We start from the raw sequence: 20,584 nt of genomic DNA on the forward strand, positions 1-20,584 counted from the left end.
GGATTTACTGCCCCAGTATGGCATGTACATTAAAGGGATTTACTGCCCCAGTATGGCATGTACATTAAAGGGATTTACTGGCCCAGTATGGCATGTACATTAAAGGGATTCACTGGCCCAGTATGGCATGTACATTAAAGGGATTCACTTAAATATGGTTTTGATTTAAAATTACTTTTTGTATCAGGACAAGTAGATTGTCATGAGGGACAAGTAGATTGAGACCCCGCTTTAGTCCTTCGACAAGTAGTTTTTTTTAAAATTTCCACACCCCTGTGATGCCAACAAAAAGTAGACATATGGGGAATGTTAAGTAATAAATATTTTCTGAGGAACCACTTTGTTTTAAAAGTAGAGAACTTTCTACATTTTTGATAAATTTTGGATTTTTTCATAAAGGTAAAATATATTGACTCAAATTTATGACCATCACGTGTGACCAAACAACCTCAGAATGGCAAGTGTTCGAAAGTTATTACCACATAAAGTGACATGTCAGATTTGCAAAAAATGACCTGTGCAGAAGAGCAAAAACTGGCCCGGGGTAGAAGAGGTTAAAGGGTTTGTCGAACAAAAAAAATAAAAAATAATTATAAAAACCACCACACAAAACAATTCACCCCTTCACAGTGTTCCGTTTCCAGCACCGCAACCCCCGAGTCTGCTGGACTGAAAACTACGACAGGCCCACCTGTTTGCAAATCGATGGCATTACTGGAAAATGGTGGGGACAGGCAGTGATGTAAATGGATTACTGGAAAGAGCAGAGTTTCTTCTTTCACATATTTTCTACTCATCCTGTACATTTTTATGAACAGTGAACTTAAAAAAAAAAATCCACTTAATTTCCTGTAAACATCTTAGCAGCACCTTTTAGGCCTCGTTCACACTTCAGTGTTTGGTCAGTGATTTCCATCAGTGATTTGTGAGCCAAAACCAGAAGTGGAGCCTCCACAGACATGAGGTAGAAGGGAAAGATCTGCTCCTGTTCTGTGTTTAGAGTTGCACCTAGTTTTGGCTCACAAATCACTGATGGAAATCACTGACCAAACACTGAAGTGTGAACGAGGCCTTACTGTCTCACCGTTTACATAAATAAAATTAACTTTAAGTATCATAAGAATAAGTTATTTTTTCTTTGGAGGCACAATTACATATTTTTTTTTTTTTTTAGAGGGATTCTGTCAGGACTCCCAAGCATTACAGGAACTGACTGCACAGAGTCAACAAAAAAGAGTGTTTTAATCAGGTGAACCACAGCTATGTGCCTATGCAAACAGTTTCATTGAGAGAGCTGGTGACAGATAGTCTTTAACTCCTTAAAAGCCAGGCCAATTTTGATTTTTGCATTTTTCCTCCCCACATTAGGGCTGAAACTATTACTCAAATTAATAGATTAACGCGACACCAAAAAAATCAGCGAATCGATGATTTGTGCCATATGACCACAGAGTGTGAGTGAAGAGCTTGCTATTACTCACGCTCCGTTGTCACCCGCCTGCTCGCACAACGCTGCACTGGATCCTGATGTACACACAGTCAGGACATTATAGTAAACTGGCACTGCGGCTGGGCACTGATGGCTAGGAGGGGGAGTGGGGGAACTGATGGGCATTGGGAGAGGAGGGGGGGGGGGATTGGATGCACTTGAGCTGATCGCACAGGTGGGAACGAAGGGTGTAAAGCCATACAAGGGCTTTATTTTTTTTGCGGGACAGGATGTATATTTTTAATGCCACCATTTAATTTACCACGTCTTGTATTGAAAATTGGGAGCAATTATTTTTTTTGTGGGGAAAATTGAAAATAAAAACAAAAACAATTCTGCCAAGGTTTCTGGTGTTTTGATATCACAGCGTTCACTGTACGGTAAAAATGGCATAACATCCTTACTCTGCGGCTCAATAAGTTTACGGCGAAAGCAAACATTTATAGATTGCTTACCGCACAGTAACTTTTTTTTTTTACATTTAAATAGCACACGGAGTATTGTCCGCATCTTTTGCGGCCCCCATTGAAGTGAACAGGTAGGCACCCGAGCCACAAAAAATGTGGCTCGGATGCGGACCACAACAACGGTCGCGTGCCTGAGGCCTTAGGGATGTTCTGGGACACATTAGCAGCCTGCTACCAATGCAGACCATACAAATGCCTAAGAGCTCTGTGTAGGAGCTCAGAAGAAGACAGAAGCAGTGGAAACTCCTCCTGTCTTCTCTCCAGGGTGCCCACCATCAAGTCAACCTCTGCGTATTAACAGTCTTCACTGTGAAATCTCAAATAGACACTGAAAGCAGCAAGATATTGAGAATGAAACAAGCTAATTTAATAGGGTACATGAAAGGGGCATACCTTGTCTGTTTTACAGCTCAGGTTCATTCAGGTGAATGGGGGCCAAGTTAGCAATACTGGATACAAAATACCCCTTTACTAATCAAGTTATGACCCCCTTGTGTCTATTTAAACAGTCAAGGAACCATGCCGAACACGCCTTTTCGGTTGCCACATACATACAAATAACAGACGTGTGGAGAGGACGTACTTTTCAAGTGCCAGTCTACTTTCTGGCACATCCCTAGTAGAGAGTGTCAGATAGACAACATCTGAATGTGCAAGTAACAGCTCTTTGTTAAATGTCCTCCAGTTGTTTTTATCTGAGGATGGGTATGTAGATAAGTATTCCTAGAATACAGAGGAAAATGAAGGGTTAATGCATAACGAAGACAGGTATCGCACAGAAACTAATCTACAATTTATGCAGCTTAACCTTAAAGGAGTTTTCCAGGATTGGCAGAAAGCAAGAGGCAAGATGAAATAAAGGGAAAAGAAAAAAACACTCTGTGTGCATATATGGCTGATGACTGCTGAGGCCAGTAATTGGCTGCAGCAGTCAGATGAACAGCACATGGCTGCCGAAGACCCAACAGGGATCAGAGTGGTTGGGAAAAAGTGCAGCTGGATGTCTACAGGGAGTTTTTATTATTTTTTACCGAGCCCTGCACTCTGCCAATGTTTCGAAAACCCATCTAAACAGTTCTTAAGAGGCAAGAAAGTATTTTTTTCTCCATTGTTGTATTCCTCTAATTAGCACATACAGACTGCTAATAGCAGTCATAATATGGTCACATGTGGCAGACTTCTTGCAGACTGAAAACCTGCTCCACAGATGTCAATGGGGTTGTTTCTGCAGCATGTGCATGGATTTCTGCAAACCCCAATCAGATAAGCGGGAACAGGCACAAATGACTACACCAAATCTGCAAGTAACCACACACAGGCACGGTGCTTCTCATCTGGAAGGGCCCTAACAAACACACTAATATGAGTCATGCACCACTTCATTACCCTGAACGTGAAGAGCCGCTGCTGGGTTCTTCTGCAGCGGCAGAATATCCTAGTCAGCTGGTGTTTGGGGGGAAGCTGCTGTAAGACCAGGGCCGCTTAAGCAAAAAACACTTTCAACCTTAAAGGAAACCTCCACTTTATAATGACATTACGCAATGCTGCGTGGCTTAAAAGGGAACCTGTAATCTGGATTTTGTGTATAGGAGCTGAGGACATGGGTTGCTAGATGGCCGCTAGCACATCCGCAATACCCAGTCCCCATAGCTCTGTGGGCTTTTATGGTGTAAAAAAACTGGATTTGATACATATGCAAATTAACCTGAGATGAGTCCAGCGTGAAGGAGCCCAGCACTGCCCCGCATCCTCAGAATCTCCTCCTTGCTCCCAGACGTCAGAAAACTAGAGTGCCGAAATCTCGCGATGTGCGAGCTAGCGCATGCGCAATGTCATAGTGTTCCTTCCCTGTGCTTGCATCAGACTCAGGGAAGAAACTGCGCATGTGCTAGCTCACGCATCATGAGATTATGGCGCTCTAGCTTTGACGTCGGGGAGCAAGGATGAGATTCTGAGGATGCGGGCGGTGCTGGACTCCACGCTTGACTCATCTCAGGTTAATTTGAATATGTATCAAATCATTTTTTTTTACACAATAAAAGCAAACAGAGCTATGGGGACTGGGTATTGCGGATGTGCTAGCGGCCATCTAGCAACACATGTCCACAGCTCTATACACAAAATCCCAGTGACAGGTTCCCTTTAAAGGGGTACTCCCATCTCAGACAATGGGGGCATATAGCTAGGATATGCCCCCATTGTCCGATAGGTGCAGGTCCCAGAGGTGGGACCTGCACCTATCTTGTAAACGGAGCCTTGACAGTCATGGTGGGCGCACCATGCATGCGTGGCAGCCCTCCATTAGTTTCTATAGGGCAACCGAAAAAAATAGCGCTTTAAGTGCTATTTCCGTCGGGCCCATAGAAATGAAGAGGGGCGGTGGCCGGGCATGCGCGGTGCACCCTCCGCGACTTTGAAGGCTCTGATTAAGAGATTGGTGCGGGTCCCAGGAGGTGAGACCAGCACCAATCAGACAATGGGGGCATATCCTAGCAATATGCCCCCATTGTCCGAGATGATACAACCCCTTTAAGTTTATATAAAAAGTGAAGAATCTCAAGAAGGCAACGGCTTTTAAAATAGCAGCTAGGTCAGGCATCCCCACCCACTCCTGTTATCACAAGGCAAGCTGTGCATGACCATGTGCTGTCACCAAGAGCAGACAAGTGCATCATGAGTCACATCTGACAACAAAATGGAGATTCACCCTGGTCTGGTCAAGCAAACTTTGAAAAAGTAGTGACAGCATATGATTAAAGATCATAACGTGAAATGAATTCACACTTAAAATTAATTAAAAATGAAAGCAGTTAACTCTGCATTCGAGTTTTAACTGAACAGTTATTAAAAAAGGTGGATCTTCACCTTTAAGCCTACAGATTTATAAAAGGCATCTTAAGAAACCAGCTGACCTTTAAAACCTGTACAACACATGAGCACCACTCTAAATGGTTGCGTAGAACTCTCCTCTCTGGCTTGAGACAATGGATCACGGCTTCATCTAGTCTCTTATTGGAGCGAAATAACTCCACCAGTCTGATATTCACATAGACGTCATCAGGTCGGGCAAACAGCTCAGACTGGATTAAATCGAACAAACGATTCCAACCAGCTTCACCTTGGGAGTTTAGCAGCTGCTCCTGAAACAACACAGGGAGAGTCATTAGTGGGCAATTTCATGACGGCAAGGCTACAATTAGTCAGGCTCTGTTCACATTCAGGCTACAACGCTGTCTCGGATATGATGCAATGATGACAAAATGAGTCGGGCGCTGTTCACATCAGCATTGTGTGTATCATTTATTCATAATCGACGCTACAACAGTGAGCTGGATTCAACGCGACTACGGCTCCATATTTTTGGTCCGTAACCGATTTGCATTTTTTGCGCATCGGATGTGGACCCATTCATTTCAATGGGGCCGCAAAAAGTGCTGAGAGCACACTGTGTGCTGTCCACATCCATGTGTATGTTCTGCAGCTCCACAAAAGAGATAGAGCATGTCCTATTTGTTCCCGTCTTGCAGACAATAGGCATTGTTACAATAGGGCCCCTGAAAAGTGTGGGATGCGCACAACGGTATTTTGGGTCCGCATTCGATCCACGCAAAGGGACCTATTCATTTCATTAGGGCCAGAAAAAATGTGGACAGCACACAATGTCATCTGTGTGCGGTCCACTTTCGTGTGGCCATTCTGGAAGTTATAGAACAAGTCCTGTTCTTGTTCGTTTTGGGGACAAGAATAAGCATTTCTACAGTAGGGCCCCCCTGAAAGTACAGGTTGCACACAGCCAGTATCCACATTTTGCAGATCCGCAGCTTGCAAAACGCTAACAGCCATGCGTATGAGGCCTTAAACAGCCCAAGAAAAGCCAGAATCACACTGGCATTCATGGTGACGAGATGCAGCTTATTTAGAATTAGGAACATAGCATAAAACCGAATTCCAGTCAGGTGACTGTAGAGTCTCTATGGGACTTTTATACTGAGGGGTTATTGTGTTTCTGGAATTCCCTACAAGAGGAGGTAATGGCAAAATTGGATTTTTGTACTTACCGTAAAATCCCTTTCTCGTTCAATTCATTAGGGGACACAGTACCATGGGTATATACGCCCAGCTACTACTAGGAGGTGACACTAGATAAGGTTCGCTCGGCCCAGGTGGGCTATGCCCTCTCCACAGACACTAGGCTAATCAGTTTGTACCAATAGCAGAAGGAGAGCGAAACAAAAGAACCAACATGTCCTTGACCGGGGAAGACAGACAGACAGAAACTAAGGAAGGATCCCCCTGAAGAAACAGGAGCACAGCACAACCAGAAGGCTCCTGTTGGTAATGACCTAACGCTTTGCATATAGAAGGATGCTTCAGGAGGAGGATCTATAAGAGGACAGACCCAACTAGAAAAATTAGACCATGAGGGAACCTGGCAGGAGAGAAAATGCCTGGGAAAAGAACAGGAGCAGTCCTGAACCAAGGAAAAAACTTCCTGGAGACAAGCTAAAAGGAAGACCCTGTGGACCACCCCTCAGCAAAAGGAAGACAATTCCATAAAGGCCTGGAAGCAAGGGAACCCAACCAGTAAGAGTAATATGGTGCATGGGGCGCATTAGAATCAGACAGGTGAAATGGCTGAAGATGGTACAGGTACTCCGCTTAATAAGGGAGTAATATGGTTGCGTGGCGCACAATAGCACCAGGATTGTGTATTGGCTACAGCGTCTGGAGAAGTAATACGGTGGCCTGGAACACACTCCGACTAGGAGGGAGTGTTGAAAATAGCCCCTGGTAATAGTGATATTACTCCAGCTGAAAAGGAGATACATTGGAACCAGCAAAGTCTGCTGGATACAGCCTTTGTCAGAGCCCTGGAGACCAGGAACTGCACACAAACAGGGTCAGGCTACTTTCACACTAGCGTTCATGGGTCCGTTCGTGAGCTCCGTTTGAAGGAGCTCACGAGCGGACCCAAACGCCTCCGTCCAGCCCTGATGCAGTCTGAATGGATGCGGATCCGCTCAGACTGCATCAGTCTGGCGGCGTTCAGCCTCCGCTCCGCTCGCCTCCGCACGGACAGGCGGACAGCTGAACGCTGCTTGCAGCGTTCAGCTGTCCGCCTGGCCGTGCGGATCCGTCCAGACTTACAATGTAAGTCAATGGGGACGGATCCGTTTGAAGATGCCACAATATGGCTCAATCTTCAGGCGGATCCGTCCCCCATTGACTTTACATTGAAAGTCTGGACGGATCCGTACGAGGCTATTTTCACACTTAGCTGTTATATGCTAAAATAATGCAGACTGATCCGTTCTGAACGGAGCCTCCGTCTGCATTATTATGATCGGATCCGTTCAGAACGGATCCGATCGAACGCTAGTGTGAAAGTAGCCTCAGGCTGACCGCATGGCGACTTTCTACAGCAACAAGCGCACGAAAAGTATGTGGCAACCCTGAAGGTGGGCTGGGAATGAGAGACTTCTCAGCATTGACAGCCTGAAAAAAAGAAACCGTCAGCCGGAGGCTGTCCTACTGGACCCCAGATGCCGCAGAAGAGCGTACCCTGCAGGAGATGATCCTCGAGGCTGGCAAGATGGAGGTGCTGAAGCAGGAGTTAAGTGAAAACTCCGTCCACGGGGCTAAAGAGGGTGGGCCCTCCCTCCCAAAAGCCGAGAGGAGCGGGGAGAAGCCAGAAGAAATAAAAGCCCGGGAAGACAGGAGGGGGCAGGAGAGGATGCGGCCTAGTCGAGGTAAGAGTTGGGCCCTCTATTAATGACGTCGCCGGGACGGAACCACGGAAAGTCAGGGGCCCCCCGGAAACAAAAAAATAAAAAAAACACACAACAAACAACAACAACAACCACCACCCAACAGGTGTGGGGGGCTCCTGAAGAGGAGAGACGCTGATGGAGGGGAAAAAGGTGCACCTGGGACTCGAGGACAGGCCAGAGCAGAAGTGGCCCTAGTCCCGGCAGAAGCGGGGGCTAAAGTAGAAGGGAAGGCCGGGAAGGGGCATGGGTGGCCAGAAGGAGAAGGGTACTGAAGGGAGAGCCAAAGGGAGGGGAACTTACCCGAGGACTCCATGGGACAGGGACGCAGGGGTTAGTACTTACCATCTGGCGTCTCCAGGCGCCACAGGGTCACCCCTTCGGCAAACTCGTACTTACGTGGGATTGCGAGAATGCCACTGCGGATGCAGTAATGGGGGACTGGCGAAGTACTCAAAGTACGCGCCCGCAGGGGTGCAACTAAAATGGTTATCCACGACTGAGCCCCATCCTGCATCAGGCCGAGACTGGCAGACTAAAATAAGTAATAAAATAAAAAATAAAGAAGCAAGACCTGCAAAAAAATTGCAGGTCATATCAGCCTCCTACGCACACAATAGACAAACTGATTAGCCTAGTGTCTGTGGAGAGGGTATAGCACACCTGGGCAGAGCCAACCTTTTTATTATCTAGTGTCGCCTCCTAGTGGTAGCTGGGCATATACCCATGGTACTGTGTCCCCCAATGACATTAACGAGAAATACTATGTCAGCATTTCAAGTACTAGATACTTATGTAATAGCAAAAATGTATTTAGGCTTATAATTAATCTAGCAATTAAGGTTGTGTAATAGATCTGAGAAAGATTGAAGTTGATGGACCAGTGTAACTATGTAATGTAAAATTCCAAAAGGACCCCTTTAAAATCACGCTTCATGAACAGAATGGACAAGAAAATAATTCTTACTTTTAGTCTGTAAATGACAGAACTTCCAGGAAACAGCTTGGCAGCTTTTTCTACCCAGTACTCCGCTCTGCCATCCGTGACATTGATAGTGCATATTAATTCTGCAATCTTAAGGACAAGATCCTTCTGAGTGGGATTTAATTCCAATGAACGCTAAAGGGGGGAAAAAAAGGCTGCCATTAAAGATTGTTCTTCCAGGTCAGAGATCTTTAGTGTGCAACAAACCATATGAACATATAAGGTAATATTATCAGAATGAACGCACAGACCGTAGGCCACAACATTACCTTGTAGCAGCCAACAGATTTTTCCACATTTCCTTCAATTTCATACAGGTGTCCAAGAAAGCGGTGAGCTTTTGGATCCCTCTCCTGGACATTAATGTACGATGAAACACACCTGGAAAACAGTCATCAGTTTGTAAGATCATAACTGAAAGCCCTTGAACATGGATAACTGCAAAAGGTGTATGAATAAACGAGCACAGAACCATTACCGTACATCAAATCACTGCATCTAATGCTTACAATAATATCGGAGGCAATGTTCGACTACAAAATACATTTTGCCCATAGGTGAACATGTACCACTGAATACCTTTACAGTAGAATGCAGCGGATCCTTCCATTAGAGGCTGATGACAGGAAGTACTCCATGTATGCCTCCACATGATGTGAACACAGGCTTAGGCCTCATGCACAAGGCCGTTGTGCGGCCTTTCCGTGCATTGGGGATCGCAATTGCGTTCCCCAATGCACGGGCAACATCCGTGCAGCGGGCCGGACCCATTCAACTTGAATGGGTCCGTGGTCTGTTCGCACCGCAAAAAAAATATGTCATTTATTTACGGTGTGGAACAACGTAAAGAAACACCACGGAAACACTACGTATCGCTTCCGGTGTTCCGTGACTCTCTGGAATTGCGGACCCAATTAAGTGAATGGGTCCGCATCAGTGATGAGTGGTGCACACGGCCGGTGGCCGTGGATTGCCGACCCACTGTTTGCGGGCTGCAATACGGCCACGGCCTCCCAATGACCATGTGCATGAGGCCTTAGGCTGCATTTACATGCAGCAACTGAGCACACAATTGTTGAAAAGGAAGTGTTCCTTCCTGACAGTCACCTGCTCGTCAGTGGAGAAGAGATGCATTTACATGGGGCGATCAGCTTCACAATATGACGAGTGATCGGAACTGCCATTGCTCATCCTCACAATCGGCATTGTTTCTCAGCAGCAGATCGCTGTTTAGATGGCATGATCTGCTGCCCAGAAACAAGGTTTTAGGAGTCTGAATGAATACCTCGTTGACTGGACGATCTGTGGCACCTTTAGATGGGTGGATTATTGGGAACGAGCCTTTGTAAGAATGTTCGATCCCAATAATCTACCCGCCCTTATACTCAAGTATGAGTAGGCCACAGCAATGACACTGTACGGCTTACATTTCACAGACAAGAATAGGAGGAGATAATGGTATTCAAAGGCTCACCTCTTAGCAAGGTCATATTCTTTAGCTTCATAGTATAACTTGGCAACTAGAAAACCTTTCATCGATTTCTGAAAGAGGGCAAGTGTAAAAAGAAAAACAGGTTTCTAAATGTTGACAAGTTCGTTTCCACACAATGCATATAGCTGCTTGCATCAGTCACAAAAAGGAGCATGAAATCCTGAAGTGAACTGGGTACACTCAAGTACTGTATTAGAAGTAAGCAACTGAAATCTGCCATATGGTTTTTCAGTCACCCAAGCAATTCTGGGTCGGCAGGTGTGACTATGGCATCAATACGCCTGAGCTCCATCTCTCTTGGTCCTAGATCAGGGATCAGTAACCTCCGGCGCTCCAGATGTTGTGAAACTACAACTCCCAGCAGGAGAGAAGACCAGATTTCAACCTAAAGCTAGGCTTGTCTATATTGTCAGACGATAAGCCTGTGACACGTATGTGTAGATATATGACTGATTTGCGAAATTAGGATTTTGTTAAGTAGGTGTCTTTTATATGAAAGTATAACATCTTATACCTGGTAATACAGAGGCTAGACATGCTGTAGCTGGGGTACAGACACAGATTGTTCCATGTGCCAAGAGGTTTCCCCATATTGATGGCCTACCCTCGGGATAGATCAGCCATATCAGAAAGGAGGGGGTCAGACTCCCGACACCTCCACCGATCAGCTCTATGAAGAGAATGCACATGCGTGCTGGGTTTTCCTCACTGGTTACCTGCTCGCTGTCGGCATGGCAGTCGTGAGCAGTGGTGTAATGACAGCTCCTCCGTCCCACTCCCGTGAATTACGTAGTGTAACTAAATTGTTTGGTACCATATAAGTGAATGGGTCGGGGGAGCTGTAATTACACTGCCCGCTGCTGCAGTGCCCACCCTGACCAGGGAAGATAATGCAGCACTACACGAGCCCTGCAGTCTCTTCAAATAGCCGGTTGTAGGGGAGCTGGAAGCCGGGCCGCCGCCTATCTGAGGGTACAAAATCAATATGGGAAAAGCAGAGAACCCCTTTAAAGGTGAATATTATATATTGGCTTTTATCAGGAATATTTCTCCTGTTCTATTGGCAGATCGCCCAGGAGATGAATATAATAGAACATCCCGTCTGCTTCATGATCAGTGATAGCACATTTACTGGAGCCATAAGGCCCGGGCTCCCACACACTGCTTCTGCAGGCGACATAAGGGAAGAACGATCTGTTAGCGATGCCACCCGGCCAGCTAATTCAGCTGCAGCTGGATATACAACTCCATTTTACAGGACACGGGATGTAGATAAACACATGTAGAAGATAATTCCCATTGCTTTACACCTCCTGTGATTTGGGGTGGAAAAGTAAAAGGAGCAATCTGGGCAAAACGGATCCCCTGGGGCTGATTTACTAACCTTGTCTAAAATGTAGACGTGTAAGCTTGGTGCATAGCTGGACACTGCCCAACTTTATACCATCTATTGGCTGCTTTTCTGTCACTGAATAGTTCTTTTTGGCATGCTTGCGTCATAAATACCTCTAAAATGAAATGCGCCTAGCTGCGGCAAATTTTGGATTAAGCGACCTCAGAATACAGGTGCAGCGGCTACAGTAAAGGAGGGCTATTGCATCTATGCCGAGGCGATTGTGGATGAATTCTTGTGCCGTGTGCTTCCCCCTCAGGCCCTGCACCAAGCACAACACACGTGTACGTGTTCTGACTGGAGTATTGCCAAAGAAAGTGCTACATGTCCCCATGACACCAGACTACTTCCTTCTCCACAAGTACTGAAGCTCTTCTAGAAAGGATTTGCTTCAGTTTAGTAAAATCCATGCACTGGGATTATTATATCAGGTTTTAATGGACACCGCACACCATAAATAGCTGAGAACTTGAAAACTGCAGACAGGCTCCAGAAGAAGAAAAAAAAAAGATGTCAAATAAATAAAACAAGCAATTATGTCAAATATTTGTGTCATTCCTTTAAAAAAAACTTTTGAAGGATGAATCTGTGCTGGCCTTATTTCTACTGTAAGTGCAGATAAGGCTACTTTCACACTAGCGGTTTTCTTTTCCGGCGCTGAGTTCCATCCTAGGGGCTCAAATCCGGAAAAGAACTGATCAGTTTTATCCTAATGCATTCTGAATGGAGAGTAATCCGTTCAGGATGCATCAGGATGTCTTCAGTTCAGTCTTTTTGACTGATCAGGCTTTTCAGAAAACCGTAGCATGTTGCATTTTTACCTCCAGCCAAAAATCCAAAACACTTTGACTAAGCGCCGGATCCGGTCTTTTTCTCATTGACTTTCATTAACGCCGGATCCAGCGCCGTGTGTTCAGTCAAACCGGATCTGGCTTTTGCATGTTAAACCCGAAAAATGTGAAAAAAAAAGTTAAAGTCCATAAATGGGGGATCCGTATTTTCCAATGCATTTTTCCATTGTGATCAAAATCCTGATCAGGATTCAAATGTAATCCGCTTTCACACGTTTTTCCGGATCCGGCGGGCAGTTCCGGTGTCGGAATTGAACGCCGGATTTAAACAACGCTAGTATAAAAGTAGCCTTAGCTGGTGGTTAACTTGCCGTCTATGCCATGACATCCATCATATAGCAAAGTGTATATTCAGGATCAATTTCATCAGTAATTATTTCTTCTCTTTATTCCGCCTCCAATAAAGAGGTCTGACCTTATTTTATAGGGGTCCGAGCAAAGAAACAACGACATGGCCAAAAGTCCCTACACAGAGTCCTCCTAAGTAGGTCCAGGACCAACGTCAACTGGAATTATGTCCTCTTTAGTCAATATATCAACCTTGCCCGTCAGCGGTTTCAAAATTCACCACTTGTACTCGACCATAATCCTCGAAACGCTGCATAGCGGGTCCTGTGTGCTGCCCTATCCCTGGTGCATGGAAGCCATCCTCAGTGGGGTCCGTCAGTGGCGGGATCCATCATACGATTGATCCGACACGGCAACCTGCTGTACATTTTACACAGAAACCATGTGAACTGAGGCTAAACTTGGCCACACAACTTGGGTAACTATCAGCTGAACAGGCCAACCATTTAAAGGGGCTGTCCAGGAAAATAAAAAAGCAGTTTTAATGCCTTAAAAATGTAAACTGAGCGCCAGTTTAGTTTCTGACAGAACGGAAGCTTCCCACCTCTGCTCAATAGCCAGGTCACCCCACTTCATCTCTGCATCAGCCATAAAGGAAAGGGGGGGGGGGGGGGGGGGAGTGGCTAAGTTATAGCATAAAGTCACCCAGCTAACTGCAAGGAGTCCGTGTGAAAGCCAATCCGGAAATGTAGAGGTAGTAGGGGGAGCTATGATACGCAAGAGCTGTGGCTGGGGTAGTGGAACTGTGTATGTTACCCACAGGAGTCTTCTGCGCTCAGTAAAATCAGACTCACCTTAGGCCCCTTTCACACAAGCAAGTTTTCCGCGCGGGTGCAATGCGTGACGTGAACGCATAGGACCTGCACTGAATCCGGACCCATTCATTTCAATGTACATGTTTTTTCACATCTGCATTGCGTTAAAAAACGCAGCATGTTCTATATTCTGCGTTTTTCACGCAGCACTGGCCCTATAGAAGTGAATGGGACTGCAGTGAAAAACGCATTGCATCCAGAAGTGTGGATGCAATGCGTTTTTCACTGATTGTTGCTAAGAGATGTTTGTAAATCTTCAGTTTATCACGTGCATAAAAAAAAACACATTAAAACGCATTGCACCCCTGCTTAAAAAACTGAACACAGACAAAACTGACTGAACTTGCTTGCAAAATGGTGCGAGTTTCACTGAACGCACCCTGATGTAATCCGTCACGCTCGTGTGAAAGAGGCCGTAGTAATGCCGTTACAGCTTTGCTAACAACATTCTTTACATCCTGTTTTTGAGAAAAGGGAAATCTCTTTCCCTATAAGTATATTCCAAAAATGCTCAACACCCCTGTCCCTAGACTATATTAAAAGAGGTTATCCAACCCCTAAAATGCCTCCCCATACACCCGAGCCCCAACAGAAGTTATACTTACCTGGCTCCCTGACACCCGCAACGCTTCTGATGCCCGCATGGCTGCCTCTGCATCTCCCCAACATCCAGCGGGAAGGGGGGGCTGAGAGGGAGTTTAGCCAATAGCAGGCCATGACAGGAACAAGCCTCCCTCACGGGTGACACTAGGGAGGCCAGGTAAGTATAACCTCTGTCAGGAGGCATTTTAGGGGTTGGATAACCACTTTAAAAATAAACTGATAAGACTGTCACACATTAAAAACATACCATAACTTCTAGTTGAACTAATCCAGGAAAGGCACAGCATAGAGGCAAAGAGTGACTATTACACAGGACAAGAGTGGGGAGAGGTCCTCTAAGCCGCTGCGCTACAACTTCTCCCTCTTGACAATACTAAACTCTAAAATGTCTCCTCGGCACCATCAATATTTTTTGCTACATGTTATTTTTTGTTTCCACACGGCTCCTGAGAGATCTCAGGATCAACCTGGAGGTAACAACCCTATAACCAATCTTCTCCAGAAACTACTGATTTGTGTTTAAACTGCAGCCAATTTTTTTATTGCTCCACTGCACCTAAAACAAAAGAACAGAGAGTCTGCTTCACTGAGATGTCATGAACGGCGCCCCCGGCACCTACACACACTGGGGATCACTCATCAACGCCGACCGTCATACACCCTGCGCAATATTTACGACAAGGCGCCTAGAATGAAATGTATGCCAGATTCCAATTATTAACGCCTGAAAACTGCCATAAATGATGGTAACTCTGCGGGGGCCAATGCTCCCTTTTATAGCAAGTGGTGAGGACAGGCAAAAACACCATTAGCGTAGCAAAAAACAAAACTGTTTATGTCTTTTTAACTTCAGTTTTCTGGCCTAGGGGCAATAAGTGACCTCCTGTGTCTCCACGGCAACAGACAACAAATCCTACGTAGTCTGAACCTGCAGTCATACTTTTGGTAAAGATGCCTTGCAGCTGATAATGAATTTTCTAGAGAAACTGAATCCATTCCAAAAACATATGCAGACTAGTGACGGCTAAAGGACAGGGGTATTCCAGCACAATAAGCCGGCTCCTTACTTGGCCTGCAAATGATTAAAAAAATAAACCAGCATAATCAATTCTTAAAGATCTGGACCTCCTGGATAAACGACTCCCTACCTGCCCGGCAGAACAGGGCCTTGCTCTCTTTTTGAGAGTGCGCCCACTCATATTATAACCAGTTATAATACTACCATACTGCCAGAGAACCCCCCCTCCCCCGTTTGTCTCGTCTGAGTGTCTTCATACTTAGGGCTCTGTGTGCCCTGTGCCCATATTGCGGCCCACAAAATACGGGCACCGGCCGTGTGAGGCCATACTGCGGATGACGATCCACTGACTCAAACAGATCGGCAATCCGCAGGATACGGATCGGGAGCACTACAAATCGCTTCTGTGGGAATTTGCTCTGTGCAGCAAAAAATAGAACATGTCCTATGCTGACCGTCTCTTGCGGATCGCGGACCCATTGAAGTCAATGGGTCTGCATCCACAAACGGCGTTAAAGGGAACCTGTCACCAGGTTTATGCTTCCCGATCTGAGCTCAGCATAAACTAGTGACATCGCCGATCAGAGAAGAGCGTGCACTGTGTAGTCCTGGTAGTTAAAGGGAACGCTATTTACAAAGTGGCAATTGCCACAGACCATCGGCGCTACTTAGTAACAATAGTGCAGCAGTGCCCCAGACAGCGCTGTACCTCCGCTGCAGTCACACACAGAAAACAACTTCAAAATACAATATGGGGATGCCGCGCACTTCTAATTTACCTACTATGTGTTATGATATGGGGGTACTGTTTAGGGGTCAAGCCTAATGGGCTGTTTTACCTCATTTTCTTTGCAGATGCTCCTTGCGATGATTGCTAAATCAGCTGAGGGTTTGGTTCAGGTTTTGTTGATTTTCTTATTTCTCTTATTCAAGGGGCTCCACCGGTCTCCACTGAAGGCAGACAAAGTTCTTTTAACAGTCTTATTCAAAAGCTCGCCCCGGCCGGTGGCGCCGCCTTACCTTTTTGAATCTCGCTCGTGCTCACAGTGTGGAGTAGGTGACGTCACCAGAGCTACGGTTTCCTCTCGGACACCAAGAAGGGGAGTTCATCCAATGCGTTTTTAGCACTGTGGTGCTCTTCGTCAGGGATTCTTCTGGGTGCCATCGCAGTGCTAGAAACGCGTTGGTTGAACTCCCCTTCTTGGTGTCTGAGAGGAACCGTAGCTCTGGTGACGTCACCTGCTCCACACTGTGAGCACGAGCGAGATTTAAAAAGTAAAGGCTGCGCCACCGGCCGGGGCGAGCTTTTGAATAAGACTGTTAAAAGAACTTTGTCTGCCTTCAGTGGAGACCGGTGGAGCCCCTTGAATAAGAGAAATAAGAAAATCAACAAAACATGAACCAAACCCTCAGCGGATTTAGCAATCATCGCGAGGAGGATCTGCAAAGAAAATAAGGTAAAAGAGCCCATTAGGCTTGACCCCTAAACAGTACCCCCATATCATAACACATAGTAGGTAAATTAGAGGTGCGCGGCATCCCCATATTCTGTTTTGAAGTAGTTAAAGGGAACCTTTCCTATTGTACGTAAAGTCCTATCTGCAGGCAGCAGGAGGAGCTGAGCAGGCTGATAGTTCTATGGTAAAAGATTCCGCAATCAGTTCCCATAAATCTCAGCTCCTCCTGCTGTTACATTCTGCCTCCATCCTCTGCTGATTGACAACCTACTCCCTATACCCAGAGAGCTGCCAGTGGGGGAAGGAGACCAGCAGGCTCCCGTTACAGAGGGCTTCCCACATAAACCACCATGTCATCTGTAGGGGACTAACCCAGTACAGCAGGAGCACCCCCAATTCAAGCAGGCAGTAAGCATCTAGCACAGAGTACGGCTGCCCCCTGACACCGCTCACGTCGATATGCTATCCAAGGGTCCCCAGCCGCAGGGCAGCCTCCACATGTGACAGGGAAAACCGCGCAGAAAGACGCCGAATGTGGCCAGAGAGGCGGCTGTCTGCCCGGCACACTGGATGCCGGCTGTACGTGAGGCGAGGTGCAGGTAAACGGGGCTCACCTCCCGGGGAGAAGGCGCGTTGTTCTGGACGCTGTCGATGTATTTCTGTATCTCGGGTTTGCTGCGCCTCATCTTCACGGTGCGACTCCACACGCGGCCCTTCCGAGCCTCCCACAACACTGGAAAGTTCCCGTATGGCGCTCACGCAGAACTGGCGGCTAGACGTAAGTGACATCAGCGAACGTCACTTCCTAGTTTTAGGAAAGCCTTTCGGACGGAGAATGGAAACTGATAATACGTGCCGTGCGTAATGACGTCAGCGCCAAGACCCGTCCTCTCCCGCGCTGTCTCTTGAAGGCAGAGAGGCTGCTGGGAGCGGAGCTCTGATACGGCGTCAGTGCACAGGGCACAAGGCTGTTCGTGGACCACCGACGTCACCTTTTACCCTATTCCTGCAGCGATTTGAGGACTGCTTTGCCTTCTTTCTTGACTATCTTTGCTCAGGCTGAGATAACTTTGTACTGTCTTCTGGGGAAGGAGTCCATATAATGACCTACCCACCTACTCTAGATGGGTACTTACTGGAAGTCTCTGGGCACCGTTTCTTTAGAGAGGTTGTCCCATCTGGCAAGTTCATGGCATATCACTAGGACCTACCCCTCGCGATGTGCCCTCAGTGTCAGGAGTGGGACCTGCACCTGTCCGGAGAACGGGCCCCAAAAGTGAAAGAGGGCAAACCACACAAGTATGGCCACCTTTCCATTCACTGCCATGGGACTGCCGGAAATAGCTGAGCCAGAACCCCCGTAGTGGTGAAGAGGGGGCGGCTGTGTGTGTTCACGTAAAGGGTCCCATTCTGGAGATATCAACAGAGGACCCACTACTGACGGCTTTCAGCTCATTTACAGTGTTTGGAGCGTAATAAAAGCACCATTTTCATCATGTTTTGTTTCCGAGTGGTGCTGCTTGGGGCAGGCTCTGGACAGAAACGGTCTCCTTCACCCTCTGGCAGCTAACATTGTCTCTCCTAACTTACGCTGCAGAAGCAGTTTTCTCAGCTATACCGCCATGTTACTGCGGAGGCTCTGGTCCTTCCCTGACAAGCAGGGCATGTAGTGACGTGTTCACCAGCACATACACGGTTAAACACTTTGAACCCCAGCTGCCATTAATGTTCACTGGATCATTTTTTTAACCGCATGTAAACAGGGTTAATATTTCTATAATCTACACAATATATTTAATGATGGGACAGCCCCTTTAAAGCTGGGGCTACACAGTTTTCTTAATTTAGGGGGATAAATGTAACTATCCTAGTGCAATACAGAAGATAACGTAGCTCGGTACTGGAACGCAGCATGCTGGCTCAGTGGTTAGCACTAGTGCCTGGAAGCGTTGGGGTTTTAGGTTTGAATCTGACCAAGGACAACATCTGCATGAGTTTCCTCCCACACCCTAAAGACATACTGATAGGTAATTTAGATTGTGGGCGGCAAGTGGAGATAACCTCTGCACAGCGCTGTGGGATATGTTGGTGATATATAAGCAAGATAAATTAAAGGGGTTATCCCATCTTAGACAATGGGGGCATATCGCTAGGATATGCCCCCATTTTCTGATAGGTGCGGGTTCCACCTCTGGGACCAAAAACAAGAACGGAGCCAGAGAGAGTTGTGGCTGGAGGACCCCGGGTTTCCCAGGGTCCGTCCACCATCAGGCACAGCTCCCCGCCTCTCCCATTGAAGTGAATGGGAGCGCACCGCGCATGCCCGGCCACCGCTCGCATTCCTTTCTATGGGGCCGACGGAAATAGCCGAGCCAGCGCTCGGCTATTTTCGGTGGCTCCATAGAAATGAATGGAGGGCGGTTGCGTATGCGCAGTGCGCCCTCCTCCACTTTCTCTGCTCCGTTCTCCTTGTTGGGACCCGCACCTATCAGACAATGGGGGCATATCCTAGCGATATCCCCACATTGTCTAAGATGGGATAACCCCTTTAATGGCACAGACTAACTAAAATGTCACATTTAAAGTGTAAAGTCCAGTTATAAAACTTTTCATAAATGAATAGTGCAGGTAAATATAAGAAACTTTGTAATATATCTTGTTAAAGAAAAAAAAGCTATCTGCTTTATCAGGCTGCTTTGCTCTTTCCTGCTTTTTACATTTATGTCTATGGAGGGGGATGAGGCTACTGGATGGGAGACTACAGTTTCTTAGCTTTGCTACACTTCACACTTTTGACTCTACTATATTACACTGAACAAAAATATAAACGCAACACTTTTGGTTTTGCTACCATTTTGCATGAGCTGAATTCAAAGATCTGAAACATTTTCTACATACACAAAAGATCCATTACTCTCAAATATTGTTCACAAATCTGTGTTAGTGAGCACTTCTCCTTTGCCAAGATAATCCATCCCACCTCATAGGTGTGGCATATCAAGGTGCTGATTAGACAGCATGAATATTACACAGGTGTGCCTTAGACTGCTCACAATAAAAGGACACTCTGAAATGTGCAGTTTGATCACACAGCACAATTCCACAGATGTTGCAACGTTTGAGGGAGCGTGCAATTGGCATGCTGACTGCAGGAATGTCTACCAGAGCTGTTGCCTGTGCAATGAATGTTCATTTCTCTACCATAAGCCATCTCCAAAGGCGTTTCAGAGAATTTGGCAGAACATCCAACCAGCCTCACAACTACAGACCACGTGTAACCCCACCAACCCAGGACCCCCACACATCCAGTATGTTCACCTCCATGATCGTCTGAGACCAGCCAGCCGGACAGCTGCAGCAACAATCGGTTTGCATAACCAAAGAATTTCTGTACAAACTGTCAGGAACCGTCTCAGGGAAGCTCATCTGCATGCTCGTCATCCTCATCGGGGTCTGGACCTGACTGCAGTTTTTCATCGTAACCCAACTTGAGTGGGCAAATTCTTACATTCAATGGCGTCTGGCAAGTTGGAGAGGCGTTCTGTTCACGGATGCGTCCTGCTTCTCACTGTTCAGGGCAGATGGCACACAGCGTGTGTGGCGTCGTGTGGGTGAGCGGTTTGCTGACATCAACTTTGTGGATCGAGTGGCCCATGGTGGCGGTGGGGTTATGGTATGGGCAGGTGTATGTTATGGACAACGAACACAGGTGCATTTTATTGATGGCATTTTGAATGACAAGATCCTGAGGCCCATTGTTGTGCCATTCATCCACGACCATCATCTCATGTTGCAGCATGATAATGCACGGCCCCATATTGCAAGGATCTGTACACAATTCCTGGAAGCTGAAAACATCCCAGTTCTTGCATGGCCAGCATACTCACTGGACATATCA

The 20,584-nt window shown here is 46.6% G+C and overlaps 1 protein-coding gene across 2 annotated transcripts in view; it reads right to left on the reverse strand.

The window, feature by feature from the left end:
- LOC122930304 (E3 SUMO-protein ligase RanBP2-like) overlaps window positions 1-17,494 on the reverse strand; it is a 79,912-nt gene extending 62,418 nt beyond the window's left edge. For both annotated transcript variants that reach the window (XM_044283567.1, XM_044283566.1), the window contains exons 1-6: window positions 17,301-17,494; window positions 10,184-10,251; window positions 8,979-9,090; window positions 8,692-8,844; window positions 4,869-5,096; window positions 2,540-2,679 (exon numbers count right to left, since the gene is read on the reverse strand). In XM_044283567.1, the coding sequence (XP_044139502.1) occupies window positions 2,540-2,679; window positions 4,869-5,096; window positions 8,692-8,844; window positions 8,979-9,090; window positions 10,184-10,251; window positions 17,301-17,372 (773 nt within the window). In that variant the 5' untranslated portion in view covers window positions 17,373-17,494. The remainder of the gene's footprint in view (window positions 1-2,539; window positions 2,680-4,868; window positions 5,097-8,691; window positions 8,845-8,978; window positions 9,091-10,183; window positions 10,252-17,300) is intronic.
- Window positions 17,495-20,584: the final 3,090 nt, after the last annotated feature.

Source organism: Bufo gargarizans, chromosome 3 (genome assembly GCF_014858855.1).
Source record: "Bufo gargarizans isolate SCDJY-AF-19 chromosome 3, ASM1485885v1, whole genome shotgun sequence".
Lineage (NCBI taxonomy): Eukaryota > Metazoa > Chordata > Amphibia > Anura > Bufonidae > Bufo > Bufo gargarizans.